The sequence below is a fragment of the Saccostrea cucullata genome, unplaced genomic scaffold (genome assembly GCF_032062105.1).
Source record: "Saccostrea cucullata isolate Sc308-1 unplaced genomic scaffold, CSIRO_AGI_Scuc_v1 ctg602, whole genome shotgun sequence".
NCBI classification, from domain to species: domain Eukaryota; kingdom Metazoa; phylum Mollusca; class Bivalvia; order Ostreida; family Ostreidae; genus Saccostrea; species Saccostrea cuccullata.
The window spans coordinates 209025-226012 of NW_026926551.1; the positions used below are offsets into that span (position 1 = coordinate 209025).

Below are 16988 nucleotides of genomic sequence, written 5' to 3' on the forward strand. Positions count from 1 at the left end.
AAACAGAAAAAAAATACAAAAAAAAAACAACCTTATTTTCCTTCAAAATCTTCTATTTATTAACTTCTTTTTTAATTAAACGGGATTTTTTTCGAGTAATGAGTAGAGCTTGATGTGACAAGCAATTTAAATGAAAATATTTCAAAATTGTGCTACAGTTATTTACATTGCAACATTTTGATTTGGAATTTGAATACTTAATGGCAAAGGGTGGCGGACATTACAACTTCGTTCTAAACACGAATAAATTATACAAAGGCCTATTCTTAAAGTATCAGAATAAATGCGTAGACATATAATGTTACCGGTATATGTAATCCAGCGAAACCAACTTATGTATATATTCATGATTATAACACGCCCGCACTCTTAGCATGGTGTATTCTATTGTGAACCAAATAAATGGCTGATGAAATAGATGTCTGATCTTTTTGAAGTCTTGTTTGAAAATTGTGCAGTGTTTTGACACAAACTGCGTACCATACAAGGTCAACTTTATAGATCTCGAGTAGGTAACATGGCATAATCTACAAGCGAGCATTTGCTGGATTTTGAAGGACAAGTGATGTAAGTATACAAATATATGAAAAAAGGAACAAGTATTGCTGTCTATATCGTTATTGTGTGTGTCTTTTACTAAAAGACAAAACTACTAATTACATGTAAAACCTGATGTACAGGGCATTAACCTTATGAGAAACCGTTTTGATAGTAAATAAATAATATTCACCTCAAATTATCAACACCTTGAATGAAAGCATTTTTTTAAAAATTAAATCAGGATTGACAGTCAAGGTCCGCAGGATACGCGGATGTTGATCCTAAGAAAAATATGTATGACTGATGACATATTTTTGTATGATTGATAATAATTGTATTTTTTTTTTGTTGTTGCTTGATTGACAAGGGGTTTCTGGTCGCCCCTTTAGATAAATTATGTTTTTAAAAGAGCCTAATTTGAAAAACTATATATTTTGTTGTTATATATAGCGATTTCTCGTGTCACTATGTTGTAATGATGGATTACTCAATAAGAAATTTGTCTAAGGATGAGAGGGATTCCGAATTTGCCAGTAGAATGATGATAAGAGCTGCCTGTGGATCTTTTGAAGCGTTATATTCCAGTAGCAGGTACATTTCTATCATTTCATTTCGAAGTCATTTAGAAAGGTAATGTATAGCTCAAAACAATTACCCTAACATGCGTTTTTAATACATGTATTGTAAATGTACAATTTGGAAATAAATTTATACGCACATATAAAAAAAACTTATAAATATATAAATATATATACGAGGGTCATTCAAAAAATACGGAGGCAATGTTCCTAATCGTCATATTATTAATACTAGATGAACACATGTTCTTAAATAAAAACATTAATTTTGTCGAAGTGTGAAACTTCATTTCATTTGATTAAATAGAACTTAAGTTAGTTAATGTTTAAAGCAGCATGTTTTGTTACCATGGAGCACGGTTAACCAACATTGTAACGTTAAAAATGACGTGGAGAGAGTTTCTCAAAATTACTAGGTGCATTTGAATTTCATACACGGTTTGTAGCGTCTTCTCCATTCATAAAAACGTATCCATAACACTAATCGCCTAGTTTTGTAACAGTTGTGTAAATATATAGCTTGAACCAGGTTGTCAGTATTTTCAAATTCTTTACCGCGTTCATGTAACTCTGTTAGTTCTGCAACAGTGAAAAGCACATCACGTTCAATGACGTTCCCCACTCTTTTGAAAAGATTTTAAACTATAACCTGTTTCTTTGCAGACAATCCATCGTCCGATCAATCTCGATACCACTCAAAAATTGTATTTTCCATATGACACAAATGCATGGCTTATTTTTCATACATTTCCTGGTTTATACAGATTTTTTAAAGTTTGTTACAGAAGTTTCCCGAATGCAAAGCAAAATTTTATTGCTACTTGCTGCTCCGTGACGTCCTCCAACGTCATGGTTTTTTGCCACTTTTAATCAAGTCCACATGTATTTAGAAACGGATATCTTTTAAATGGAGCGATGTATTACATTACGTGATAGCATCTTAAGTAATACAACAAGACTTACATGTAATTCAAACATGTAAATTTTATTTCGTTTCAGCTCCATTTATTAGAGGTGTGGTTATAGTAGATACTATAATGTGAAAATTAGTAAATTACTCAGTTTTGACGTTGCTCTGTGACCCCAGTTTTGCTGTTCTTAATCTTCGATAATTTTTATAAATATGAAAATATATTCCAATTTTTTAACTTAGATTATTTGAATTTGTCGTTAAAATATGTGTACCAAATTTGGATTTAATATGACGTTAAATAAAATAGTTTGGACAAAAGTCTACGAACTTTTTGAACTTTTTGAATGACCCTCGTACATATCTTCTTTTTGTAGTGGTAAGTTGCCCTCTTTTTGGTTTGAAAAACGGCCTTAAAGGGGCATGGACACAGTTTCACCTAAAAATTTTCAAACTTCATTTGTCGAGATACAAGACAGATTTAGAGCTCCAAACCTTTGTTATGTAAACAAGGCTAGTGTCATGTTTTTATTTAGATATGTTAACCTATCTAATATATGTCAGTTCAAAAACATTTCAATAAATGAGTTTATTCTTAATTCGATTTGACAGTTTCTAGTGATTTGCTGAATTTCATGTTGTTATAAATGTGATATTTACTATATGTAAACAAAAAGAAGGCAAGATCCTTGTTTACATTATGAAAAAGTTCTGTATTTCGTTTGTTAATCAACAAATGATGTTCAAATTTTTGCTGATCATTAAATGATGCCTTAGTTAGGAATTGTAAACATTAATATTGGTTTAAAAAAATTAAGTTGAAACTGTGTCCATGTCCCTTTAATGCAATTGGAAAGATTTGAACTAACAAATCTTTTGAGAAATAAGCAAAATAAGCTACTGCAAATAAAAAAAACCTTTGTAATCATAGTTTAAAGACCATCCTTGACTTTTACGCTGCCGTATATAGATGTCAGACAAATGTCTTTCGGAAGAACGTGTTTGTACTAAATGCGGGAAAGGAAAACGTTGGATTTGCTGAAGTTCATTTTGAGGACAGCGCTAAAGAGATACCGTAAGTAATGTAAATGGTGATACTGGGGCCATTAGTTGGCAAGAAACGTCACTTCCGCTCTAAGGGTATATTTCACACTGGATTTTACACCTTTGGTGAAACTTCGGGGATCAGCTCTGTGGCTACTGAGCTACTCGCTTTCACAGGGGATCTGATTGGAACGTAATTAAAATTAAAAGATGATGTTTATTCGTAGAAAGCAGGACAGAAAGTGTAAACAAAATCAATAAGAAATCAATTTAACATTATACAGATAAATATCATAGTCACCACTCCGGAACTCTACAATTCCTAAACATTGCAAATATTCTAAAAGTAATGCAAAAATAAATCAGCCAAAGGAACGAAACTAACGCTTACCTAATCTACATCTTACTTATGTAATTGATCCAAATAAAAACCAAACATAACAGAAATATTTCCTAATTTTCTCGTTCTTCAGCATTACAGAACTTTTCACTTTCATTTTTCTATAAAATTGATTAAAACTCCTACATTCCCGCCATTAGAGAGTTCTTTTTGGTTTGAAAAACGGCCTTAAAGGGGCATGGACACAATTTCACCTAAAAATTTTCAAACTTTATTCAAATTGACTAAAATTAAAAATACTACAAGGCACCTTTGTTTGAAACAAGTCATGTTTTTATTTAAATAACAATCTAAACAAAAAAGAGAACAGTTTCAGTGATTTGATTGTTATAAATTAAGATTTAAACAGCCTTGTACATAATGAAAAACTTTAAGTTCTTATTTCGTTTGTTAATCAACAAATGAGATTTTTTCACTTAATAAATTGCAAAATTAATATTGGTTTTTAAAAAAATTAAGATGAAACTGTGTCTATGTCCCTTTAATGCAATTGGACAAGATTTGAACTAATCTTTTGAGAAATAAGCAAAATAAGCTACTGCAAATAAAAAAAAACCCTTTTTAAATCACAGTTTAAAGACCATCCTTGACTTTTTCGTATATAGATGTGACAAAACTTTAATGTGGGAAAAGAAAATGGATTTATTGTGTACAGCGCTAAAGAGCGTAAGTAATGTAAATGGTGATTAGGGCCATTTAGCACTAAGGGTATATACGTGTAACCGTCATGCCACTAGGGTTAGCACATTCAGTATTAGATTGGCTTAAGAAGTGGAAGGTTGTGCTACAGAGAAAACGTGAATCAAGTATCCTTACTCTCGCGTGGACAGTTGGACAAGTCCTCAGTAGACATATAGTGTCTTTATTTTTATATTATTTTGAGTCTCGGTCTCAGTTTAGTAACTGGGGAATCCATAAATTAGGGGAGCCACGTTACAATAATGTGAAATCTTTATTGGACAAAAAAGACAATACTGCAAACATCAGTCATGTTACACGTAGCTTATGTACATGTATAATAAAGGAACATTTAATATGAGTAAAGGTTCATATAAACATAATATTTTTTGGTATTTCATACAAATAGTATATACTTTAAAAATAAAATTACATATACAAAGAAAAGATGTAAGTTTTGTAACATTCTTTTGTATTATTATAATTTTATTATTAATTTATCATAGATGAATCATGAATGATATATTTAATTATTATATTATATATATTTTTAATTTTAGAGATTTGAAAGATTTTATAAAGACATTTGGAATAAAAGATGTGTGCAAGTAATGAAAATTATTTAAATCTCTTATTATAATCAGTTATGGAAAACATTTTTTCAAAAAGGTGATAAAACAAGATATATGATAATTTGAAACACCATCAAGTGATATTCAAATGAATGCCATCTAAGTAACATTGCATTATTATATACAATTATGTTATAGCGTATTATTTTATAATTAATATGTCTTTTATTATTTTGTAAGGCTTTTGCTGTTTAAAAGAGTATTTGTCTTTCCAATACCTCGTTCCGAAGCGTATCTACATTTCTTAGCCGTAGAAGAAAAGTTCAAAGGTCAAGGTTATGGCACAGCTTTGCTCAAGAAGGTCGAGAAAGAAGCTGTGTCTAGACAATGTAATGTAAGTAGATAAAAGTAGATGGTATTATGCATAAGGCTTATGGTTAACAAGGTTGTATGTGGATATGATCCTGAAGTTAACATCCACAAGTTAATTAAATATTTTATGATTAGAAGTAGGTGGGTTCGAACCCCGACTGCGACTGACATAGGTCGATGAAAAATAGGTAGCAACTGTTCCTTCGCCAAGCGCTTGGCACGTTGCATTGATAGTTGCGTATCGATTGGATACGTGTCACGACAGACGTTGACACAATAAAGATCTCACCGCTCAAAGGCGTTGAGTACCGAATAAAAGTCTAAAAATTTGAATCCCTTCATCAGAATATAGTGACTTCTGTGTATGAGTGAAAAATTAACGTACACACATACATATATACATACACAATACAGCAATAAATAAAAGCTTTATTTAACGGTATAAATGCTTGTCTCTGCTGTCTTAATGAAGTATACGTAAATAATAAATGCAAAAATATTGCCATAAAGTCATGGTTATGATAATCGTATTGAAAAAAGTTTCTTTTTTATCTCCTTTTTTTTTTTGTATGTAGAAAATATTTTTACTGACATTTTCATCAAATACACGAGCGATAAAATTTTATGAGCGACACGGATACAGGGCTGCTGGAAAACCCCGTACTGGATACGGATTGTTCCCTATCCTTGTCAATAAACCGGTCAGTATAAATCTTATTGTCTACCTCATCTCCAAAACAGCAAATGCAATTTCAAGCAAATCGTTATATGATGTTATTTACAAGGGATCATAAATAGTGGAATATTCATTGATTGGATTATAAATGGGGTGGGGGGGGTGTAGAAGACGTTCGTCTTATCTTATTAACATGACGATTGCTGTATTTTTTTTTCAGGGTATCATTCGATACGAAAAGCAGTTGTCATTGTAGTGAATACATATTAACTACATGTACATGATATCAGAGGCTTAAATATATATCTTTGTTTTCTCGACATCTTAATTCATATCAACAAAATTGTACTGTGTACGCTAGATAGAATCATTTTACTTGACAATTATATATTTATGTATATTTATAATACATTATATATTATTTAATATGTATAATATATTACATAATCATTATATTAATATGGTAAATATTTAAGATGTAAATATTTACATCAATGAATTTAAATTTTTGAATAATATTTAAGGGAAATATTAGCCAGAAATTGCTCAACATTGAAACAAAGTGTATAATATGAAATAAAGATGCACACGTACATACAGTCATAATGTTTTAGATTTCTATTAACATCGTAAAGAAACTAATAAATGTTCCTGAAGCTACCATATACTGGAATATTTCAACGAAAAAAATCAAATGTTTGAAATAAAAAGAAAGGTTTTTAATGAGTCTTGATTTTATTGATTTGAATGACAATGAGCGTATTTAAAAAATATTTGTTTTACAATGGTCAACAATTCTACAAGAATAAGAATGGTAACATGTATCAAGCTGTTGGTAAACCAAGAGTCTAATAGAAAATCCATTTACCCTCTTAAGCCAAAAACCATGGAAACATCGTAAGGTCTTAAAATTGCATTAATTTCCTGCCTTATTTAAAATTTACCATTTAATTTACTATAGTTTACATATACGTGATTTTTCTAATGTTTTAATGTGTTTCACAGAAGTTGTAAAGAAAATCTTCGGCATTAGAGGTCAAATGTGATGGCATTTTATAAACGAGGCTTATTTTTAGGACAAAAACCTTCACCACGATTGCCATTGTTTGCAGTTATATTGAATTTATTTTTTAAAAAAAATTATGTTCATTATATAATGCCTTTGGAAACACAGAAACTAACTTCATGAAGCGAAAGTACACTGGTGCAATGTATATTACATGTACATAGAAAAGGTAACAATTTAATTGTCTTGAAGAGCATACCTCTTCATTATTACACATCAGTTCAACCTCTTACTATGGTTTATAACCTTACATAGATAACTTTTATGCAAGGAGATGGGTGAACATGACGAGAGATAAGCCCATAGCGCGACAAACATGAAGGTGAAAAATTAAATCTCAATTTTATCAAAATTTTCCTTAATATTTCATCTCACATTAAAGTATACTTTAGATAAGCCCATAGCGCGACAAACATGAAGGTGAAAAATTAAATCTCAATTTTATCAAAATTTTCCTTAATATTTCATCTCACATTAAAGTATACTTTATGTAAAATCTCTACAACTTGCACAAATCTCATAAAAATCTCATAAAAAATAAAATAAAGTTATTTGCCTATGAAATATTATTTTACACACACGCCTTTTTTAATCAAGTCCATATGTAAGAGGACAAAATGAGATTTCATTTTTTCACACTATAACACTATTTTTCTGTATAAAGTGAAAATTAGAAAATTACTCAATTTTGGGTCATTTTTCTCTCCTTGGTAATTTTTTTGAAAGATTTAATTTTTTTCCTCTGTTGTTAAAATATTTGTACCAAAGTTTGCATAAAAACATACATATTTTGGTTTCCAAAATTATGGAGCAATGACCCACTATACCTTAAAAATATAAGTTTATGTCATAACTTTCGTATCTTTCCGAGAAATACTTGAAGTCCCTTAAGTCAATGATTATATCACAAACATGATTAAATGCCACACTTGATCAGGACTTGTGTAGCGAAGTGGTTAGCGTGCTAGTCTCAATAGAGAATGCAACTCAGGATTTTTATTGCCAGGGTTCGAACCCAATGGATACCACATTATTTTTTTTTTATATAAAAGAATAAATGTTAACAAAAAATTTTCCTCAAAACTTTTTGTTTCTCATGATTTTATAAAAATCAATGACGAGAACTTTACTCTAAATACTAAATTCACATTTTGAATATGATTTTTATATATCTGAAGCTATTGGGCTTTCTGCATGCTAAGTTCACCCATCTTCTTTATTTTTCAAAATTATCTTGCCGTGAGCTGTTGCTCGCTGATTTATATATTGTATTTAAAGAAAACATCATTTCTTATTAAAACATTTCATTGTTGAAATAGTTCCATCTTCATCCAAGTGGTCTTCTAATACTGGTAAACGAAAATTTAAAAGAAAACATGTAGCTGGCTCAGAATAATTTAGAATTTTTAATAATATAATTATTAAAACTGATAAAGGAATACAAAATACCTGTCTGAGATCCCAGGAGCACATGACAGTCTGTTGGTGTCATATTTTCATCCAGTCTTCCATCATATTTTTGATTATACCAAAGTATGACGCTTCCCTTAAAAGTAGTTTCTTCAAATTATCTAACACAGATTTTAAAGGTTATATACATTCATAATTAATAGAGGATATCTATATTGTGTGATTTGATATTGGCTTTACACGAGTTGAAATGGTGTATATTTACACCAAAGGTGGATATATACGACTTTCGTTTTAACAAAACTTCGAGACTTCCCCTGCGAAACTGCCACATGAATGACTGCCAAAATCAAATTGATGACGTATAACTTGATGACGTAGCACCGTTGATGTTTACATGCGTCGAGAGAAAGTAGATCGAGTTCAAAATTTAGAATATTTGCTATCTGTGTCTTTGAAAACATCATGTGAAAATTGCTGGAGCTTTACATCAAACGAACTTCTGACTGAAAGTTGTTAGGACTATGGGGATCGTGAAAATCAACTCTTTTTACGATGGCAGTACAAATCGTGCTAGGCAAAGGGGCCTGACTTTGTCTAGATTGTTTGCTGATCCATGGTAAGTTACACCTACATTACTAGGTAGGCATACGTAGTATAATATAAGAAAGCAAAAGATGTCAAAGGAGTCTTATAACAACAACTTAACTGGTACATCAGGCTTTACTTTCTCCGAAAACGATCTAAGAGGGGGGGGGGGGGGGTAAAGTTCAATTACAAGATTTCTAACATTTTTATCATTCATTTTATAAGGGCAACAATTTTCACAAATAAAAGTTTCAATAAAATAAAATCTTGAAGCGAGGGTTCGTGTCAAAACCGGAAGTGCTATTGATAAAGCATGTACCCGTTGATAAAGTATAAGTTTATCCAACGGCCTGTATCACCAACAGATAATAACGTTTATCTCATACGTGTGGGTGATGGATAAACTTTTGTAAGCTTTATCAATAGCACTTCCGGTTTTGACAGGAAAAAGATTTTATTCTATTGAAACTTTTATTTGTGAAAATTGTTGCCCTTATAAATTGAATGATATAAGTGCATTAATATCGTTAAACGCAAGAAATAGACTGGTTTATGTCAAAGAAGTGTCTTATTTTATCACGGAACCCGTATTCGCTACTTACCCCCCCCCCCCCTTAAATCGTTTTGGAGAAAATAAAGGCCTACCAACTCCTTTTACATATTCAACAATGCTTTCTTATATTATACTACGTATGCCTACCTAGTAATGTAGGTGTAACTTACCATGGATTAGCAATGAATCTAGACAACTAACGTTAGGCCCCTAGCCTTGCCTAGCACGTTTTGTACTGCCATCGTAAAAAGAGTTGATTTTCACAAAATAGTTAGTAGTCCGTTTTTATGTGCAGTTTAAAAAAAAAGTTTGTTTTAGTTTTGTTTAAGCGAAAGTGGAACATCTATAATTGTGTGATTTGATATTGGCTTTATCCAACTCTTTTAAATGGTGTATATTCGCGCGGCAAGCCTCGCGAATATATACACCATTTCAACTCGTTGGATAAAGCCAATATCAAATCACACAATATAGATATCCTCTATTTATCTGACCACAATACAAATCTATAAAAGTTGAAACATGGAAACTTCCTAAGTTCAATTACAAGATTTCTCATTTTTATTTCTCCTTTCTTTTAAATCTGCGTGCAGCTATTTTCAAAATACACGAAACAGTTTTTTTTTATGAGTAAACTATGAAAAAAATCCCCATACATGTATTGCTAATTACCTTGATAAAGGGGATTCTCGTCTTCTTTGGAGTAAAAACCATAGACCCACCGTATTTGGGTTCATTTATCTAAGAAAAAGAAATACAAAATACTCATCATGACATCAAAATAGTTAAAGTTTTATGTGCAGTTTAAAAATATAGTTTGTTTTATTTTGGTTAGAAATATACGTACGACAAAGTTCCATGTTGCAATTCTTCTTCTATCGACGTAAAAGAATGTCTAAAAGGATAAAGTAAATAAATCCTATTTTGTTTCAAATATATACTGCTATTATACTAGTAAGGTATAAAGAGGAGTAATTCTAATTTTATATTTCAGTGAAACAAACCTCTTCTGGTTGTATGGGTAGCCGAGTAATCAAACGCATTCTGTTCCTCAGCGTTTTTCTCAAGAATTGATCAATGTCGTTTGTGGTATATCTGAAATGAATAAGCACAAATATACTATCAATCTATGTGTTTATCAGATGAGTGAACGAAAATTTAGTAATTTAACATATGTAACCTTGCTGAATTATGTAATATATTAATTTAAAAAACCGAAAAATCATACTTACTTATGGCTGTTTATTGCTGTTGGTATGTTGGAATGTTGTTTATACTTAATTGTTGCCTGCTAAAAGGAAATAAAATTACTTTATTTAATCAAATTTAGAAAATAACAACAACAAAGAGATATCTTCTCAATATTAGAACATACTCCATTTATCCCCAGATTATTCTGATATCATGTATACTATTAAATTTTGCGTTTAACTCTTACTAGTAAATTCAAAATTAACAACATGAAACTGATCTAAATATTGGACAAAAGAGTCATAATAGATAGCATGTATAGACTACCTGAAGAATAATAAATAAATAATAAATAAATTCAGCAATATTTACCGTTACGGTTGTGCTATTCCTAATCATTCTTATTTCATTTTCTGTCAGAACGTCGTATAATACTGAAATCCTAGGTCTAAGATGAAAGATTTCCTCCTTTGAAAATAAATACGAAATATCCGATGCTTTCAAGATACATCTTAACTTTGCTTCTTCTTTAGGTGTCTACAAATGTAAACATGATCTACAAATTACAATGATTTATATACTACATTTAAACACAAAAAATATCCTAAAGAAGTCTTCACTTCGAACACGTGTTTCTCACCTTCAGGGGATTTCGACATAGCTGTACAAATTTCGACTTTTTACCCTTGGTGTCAAGTGTAAAACCCATAGGTTTATTTTTATCATCCAATGGCATCCCATTCAGACGCATTGTGTAAAATTCCAAATCTCTTTTTAAAAGTCGATTATTTTCTTCTGAAACACACAAAAATAATAATAATAAGAACATCACTAAAGTGTTAATTATACTTTTGAGCTTTTCATTTTCAACTCATCTAGATATGAAAAAAAGATAATTACCTTTAATCATTAACTGTTTTAAAATTTCAATTGCTTTTTGAGGCATTCCAATCTGGCAAAATAAAAGCAGATGCAGTTGTAATAAGAGTTTGTAAATCCTTTGGAGGCTACAAAATTTTCATAAACTGTATATGCAAAACCAAAGCAGAGAAACATGATTCCTGTTTATATAGTTCAAGTATACCTTGTTGTATACACCCGCCAGTACTCTGCCTACTGTTAACTCAATGATGGTAGAATCCATATCTTCATTTTCTGAAAACCTGCGGTGAAGTTCCTCAAACCATGCTACAGCTATACGCATCATGTCTTCCTTGTCCGCCATTGAAGCAATGAAATAAAGTTCTTCCACAGAAAGAGGATTTGTCGTGTAGCCTTTTATTTTCCCATCAAACAAGTCTTGAATGTCCAGGTCGAACATGTCGTAAAGTTTAAGAATATTAATAGCTGAGCTCTGCAGATCCTTTTCAGTGATCCACCCACCCACCTTCCTTTCCACGATTCCGAGTGTAATGTTAAAATCTAGAAATAAATTTAGTTGAATAGATATTTATCTATTGTATTATGATTCTAAGAAATTGAAGAACGTAAGTTGTTTTTTGAAAGACATGAAATGTTACTTCAGTCATCTTTTCCTATCATTTTCTTTTTCTTCACTCACCTTGAGATGCAGGCGTTGCTTCACAATCGTCACACCAAATGAGACGAAATATCTTATTCCAGTCATGGTAAATTCTGTACAAAATGTGGAAAGTATCCAAAGGGTTCTCCGAGAATTTATCCTCTAGTAACTGCTGTTCATTCTTTGCTTTTGTAAGAAGACTGTAAAATATACCATATATAACTACAAGTAGGGAAGTCTTCATACATAATGTCAACATTCGGAGAGAAAACAAACCTTTTTTAAACTCGATAGATCCATAGGATTAGGTCCATAAAAATATTTCAAAAGCGTTTTCACCTTGATATACTTTTGTAAATTGTTTTGTTCAAAATGTTAAAATGATTTTACCTTTTAATATCTTCAGGTACAAAATCAGCGGTTGTCTCTGTGGCATCTATATATCTTTCAAGTCCTTTTATTAACCTTTGTTCTTCTTCTCTAAGCACGTTTATTTGACATACGGAAGTAAATAATCCAGAATTGGAAGAAATTAATGTACAAATGAATAATGATAAGACGCAAAACCATAGTAAAATAAATCCCATTTTTACTTGTCTTTTTACCAGTCCACAACATACTATACAGAGTAAGAAAAATCATTGCTAAATCGATTTGGTACACGTGTGGAGTACGATGCCACATTGGACAAATCAATTCCCTAAAAACAGCAAGCAACACGTTGGAGATGCGAGGTCGTTCTCATCAGCTGTTACACAAATCGCACATCTTTTCTTTATAAGTTTATTCGTCAGTGTTAAATTGTTTATTTTTCAATGAACTTGACAACTATGCAAAATTACATGGATTGAACAATGACAGTTTAAATACGGAAAAAAGTTTTAAAGTCATGCAATACATGCAGTTTACAGCTCTTAATGAAGTTCGGGAGGAATTTCAGTAAAAAGTTCTGTCATATTTAGTCGGACAAATTGCCTACAAAGGAAATATTTAAATAAAATACAAAGTCTGAATAGGAAAAAGGAAAATTCATATGAAAAATCTTACTGACGGGCAAGACTATTTTCATTCTACCTTTCATAGGCAAACGCTGGACCACTTTCATAAGATGCTTTGGCATTCGATAAATAAGCCAAATTTTTGGTCAGGTCATAAATGGCGACCTGCAGATCCCCGGATTGGACAATGGAGACCACATCCCTGATAGTATTCTCAACAGTGATGTTGCCGTGGTACTTTTGAAGTTGATTTCCAAGAACTTCATTAAATGCAGGGCAATCCCAGTCCATTCCTACAATCCGTTATATTTGTATCATGTATACAAAAATTCAAAATTAGCCTTGTCAAACTAGGGTTATGATGATAATGGATTACAATCTTAAAAACAATTTCTTATCTTCAAATTAAGCAACTGCTTTTATTTTCTAAGATAGGCCTATACGAAAATTTTTCACATACCCCAGTAGACGACGTTTTCTATTTTAGGATGCCATTTTTCTGCTGGTCTCATGTTAAGGTCATCAAAGAAGTCTGCTACAGAGGCAGAATACTCAATACCCCGAAATTGTCCGATCTGCCACGAACATCAGATAAAACATGTATGGAATAGTGTAAATTGCAATTCAAGAGAAGCTAGAAAAACATCAGTTGTAGTTTGTTGACATACCTTCGCGTCTCCCACTCCAAGAATTAGATTACAAGTTCTCGGGGAGTTTGCTATGCGGTTAATTGAGTCGTCTAGTGTCTTATCAAATTGAAGAATATCTCGAAGAAGGAACTGAAAATACGTTTAAAATAATTTATCGTTAGAGAAGCTGAACAAGTATTTGCATATAGCATTAGGATTTTACAGTCAGTTCAACGCTTTACTTGTGAATTATTCATTTTCCAGTTGTACTTAAAATCTAAATGACAACAAATGTCTTTAAAACTAACTGTAAATGGAGTTCCAAATCTTGATTCAGAACCAAAGGTCGAGTCCGGAAAAGATACACCAATCTCTGATATTGCCATCTTCTGTGAACTCATTCCTAATGTATAAGACATTCAATATATTAAATAATTCATTATAAGGATTTTATTATCATTTTCTTTTTTTTTTACTGAAATGAAATTTTGTAAAAAGTGTAATTTAATTGCTCTTTTAAAAAAAATTATATAAAGTAAACTAACACTTCATGATTTCGTAAAATTTTTGCTCTATATAAATCATCAGTTAGTCGTCATATATATTTAAAAAATGAATAACCTGTAATTGATCCAAACCAGCCGGTCCACCCAAAATTAGCAAAAGCATGTCCGTCCTTTGGGTAGGCAGGATGGTAGACAGTCACCTGGGGATAGTCCTTAAAGGGACCTTCAAGTGAAACGGTTGGTCAATTCATGCATAAATGGCTAATAATAGGAAAACTGAGAATTTCGTAAGCATTTCACAATATGATGTTTACCATCAACACTCCAGTCTAGGGCCCTGAGTTGTAGGAGAGAATCTTTTACTGGCACAGCATTACCCCAGGCACCAAACATTGAACAGCTTCCTTTTCTGGACAGAAGGAAAGAATCCTTTTCGAGTTTTTTCTTGTACTAACAATTTTTTGAAAACATACTAGTAATCATAACATGTAAATCTAAACTATCTGAGGAAAAAATTGATACATGTAAGTAAAGCTGCTTTAGATAAAATGAACAAATACATGTATATAAAGCTGAAGAATTTTTTTTGGTGGATAAATGATTAATTTCTCCGCTTTCTTTACATTTCTTTCCAAATCTTTTCTACATTTCTTTCCCACTCTCTTTCTTCCGTTTTCGATTCACAATGTGGCACTTTAATTTACTGTAAAGCATGCTTACGTTAGTTCTCCTATCATATGAATGCGAAGAAGCTTCTGGAAAAGGAAGAAAAACATAAAAGATTATTCAACATAAATATCACGATATTCGCCTTTTAAATCACTAGGTTAATGCACTTATTATTCAAAAGTATCTTTCACTTGTAATTCAATGCCGCATCCATCGGCGATACCCTGGGCTTCTTCAAAGAAATAAGATCCAGAATATTTTCTCGTTATGTCTAGTTCTAAATCCAGTGCTTTTTCCAGGCTGTAATAAATTGTCTAATGATTATTATATTATACACGTATATTTGAGAAAAATAATTATTTATCAGGTTAAGACAATCCTACCCGAAATCTGCAATATCTTTCAAGAACCATGGTTTGAAAATGTGGACAGTTCCATTGATTGCCTCTATCTAAAACACAGATATTTTATACTCAATGACTAAACACAATATAAACGTAAAAATATACAATGATATTAAAATTCTACGAAACTTTGTGTATAATTGCAATATCTTTTTAAGTTCCCATAACATAAATCAGCCGTATACCACTTGATCCTCTAGATATTCCCAGACGGCGTCCATCATTTTGACTGCCTTGTCACCAAGTAATTGTCCCTGGGCCTTACCCCAGTCATAAGGCTTACCTGACAATAGAGGTAAGCTTAATGCAGGTTACAGATCTCTTTAGTCTGTTGCATGTAACATAAAACTGTGAAGGTTCCAATTCTTCAAAATATTGTTATTGATGACCAAAGAGTTGTAAAAGTCTCTGTTATATCTAGCTCTTTAGAACGGTAAGAGCTATGGAACAAAAAAAAGTATCTACACGAGGAGCATCTTAAACACAAATGTAAATCAGTTGAGTTTTTTTTTTTTTTTTTTTTTTCAAAATATTACTTTTGGTGTTTCAGAGACTATGAGAAGGACTCACCCCAGACATGCACAATGTCAAAGGCGTCTTCACCAGAACCAACAGTATAGAGCTTGCCATTCACAACTGACTTGACGTGTCTTGGAGGTAAGGTATAAACTGGGTTTAAATTTTGTTTAGCGTTTTTACTGGGCTGTAACCACAGAGAAAAATGTGGCCAACGTATTCTTCTACCAGTCAAAAAGAATGAAGGACAAAAATGTAAAAAGAATACTAAAGTTTACTATCCAGAAATGTAATTTTTATGTGAAATCATATTTAAGACATATCTGTTTAATACATGTATATAGAATTTTAATTCCAGTGTTTTGGTATAATCCATTAACTTACTGATCCGTGACAGAACGCAGCCTCTGTGACGTCAGGAACCAGAACGAGAATAGCCAGTATCCAAAGAGACTCCATTTTGTATTTACTTATATATATGTGGATTAATATATACCAAGAAAGAGTGCATGTATATATGGCTTTATCAGATACCAAGGTCTTATCTCCTTATATAGAACATTTGGTAAGATAATATTTTCAGTACTATTGTTCTCGCTTTACAAAAAGGGCATAATAGTGAATTAACATTAAAAAAAATTATATGTGTATAATTTCTTACTTTAAAATGAGGTCAAAACAAAAAAAGAAAATAATTACACTGTCACTAAATTCACGAAAGACGTTTTGTTAAAAAAAAAATATAAAGATTAGTATTCTCGTTTTTCTTAATGTATTATATGTAATTTTCTATTTCAATTATTTTTTCCTTAATGGATTGTACGGCATTACCTTAATTCGCCAAAAAATACACTCCACGCCGGTGTAATAACTACAATACAATTTAATAAAATTATATTACATTTGGTACACTGTAATAAGCTTTCAAAATATTCTCGCCTGGTCTCGATTTTAAAAAAATGTATATTTTATTGATCCGGTGCTGAAATTTTAATTTACTCCAAAGAACAAAAACACAATAAAATATTTAATATTTTATTTTAAAAAAGAAATTGGGATAGTTTAAACAACCCATATCTATCTGATATTTTAATCCTCCTTTTGAAAAGTCATTGATGGTGATACTTTATCTTCTATTTTTTAGTTAAACAGTTATATAAATTTTG

The 16988-nt window shown here is 31.3% G+C and overlaps 2 protein-coding genes across 2 annotated transcripts; one reads left to right on the forward strand and one right to left on the reverse strand.

Moving 5' to 3' along the window:
- Positions 1-443: 443 nt before the first annotated feature.
- Positions 444-6493, forward strand: LOC134272015 (uncharacterized). The gene is made up of 7 exons (XM_062754251.1): positions 444-567; positions 991-1131; positions 2960-3103; positions 4711-4758; positions 4963-5116; positions 5670-5795; positions 5991-6493. Exons 2-7 carry the CDS (start codon positions 1016-1018, stop codon positions 6024-6026), a joined length of 624 nt encoding a protein of 207 aa, XP_062610235.1. The 5' UTR covers positions 444-567; positions 991-1015; the 3' UTR covers positions 6027-6493.
- A 1140-nt stretch (positions 6494-7633) lies between these two features.
- LOC134272017 (prolyl 4-hydroxylase subunit alpha-2-like) lies at positions 7634-16317 on the reverse strand. Its single transcript, XM_062754253.1, has 24 exons — positions 16207-16317; positions 15877-16009; positions 15492-15589; positions 15286-15353; positions 15094-15202; positions 14954-14988; positions 14548-14642; positions 14349-14456; positions 14036-14130; positions 13767-13877; positions 13559-13673; positions 13175-13391; positions 12491-12643; positions 12140-12300; positions 11663-12000; positions 11479-11530; positions 11219-11373; positions 10951-11115; positions 10620-10678; positions 10392-10482; positions 10235-10282; positions 10060-10128; positions 8286-8382; positions 7634-8185 (listed from the first exon to the last, which is right to left on the reverse strand). Exons 1-24 carry the CDS (start codon positions 16279-16281, stop codon positions 8121-8123), a joined length of 2712 nt encoding a protein of 903 aa, XP_062610237.1. The 5' UTR covers positions 16282-16317; the 3' UTR covers positions 7634-8120.
- Positions 16318-16988: the final 671 nt, after the last annotated feature.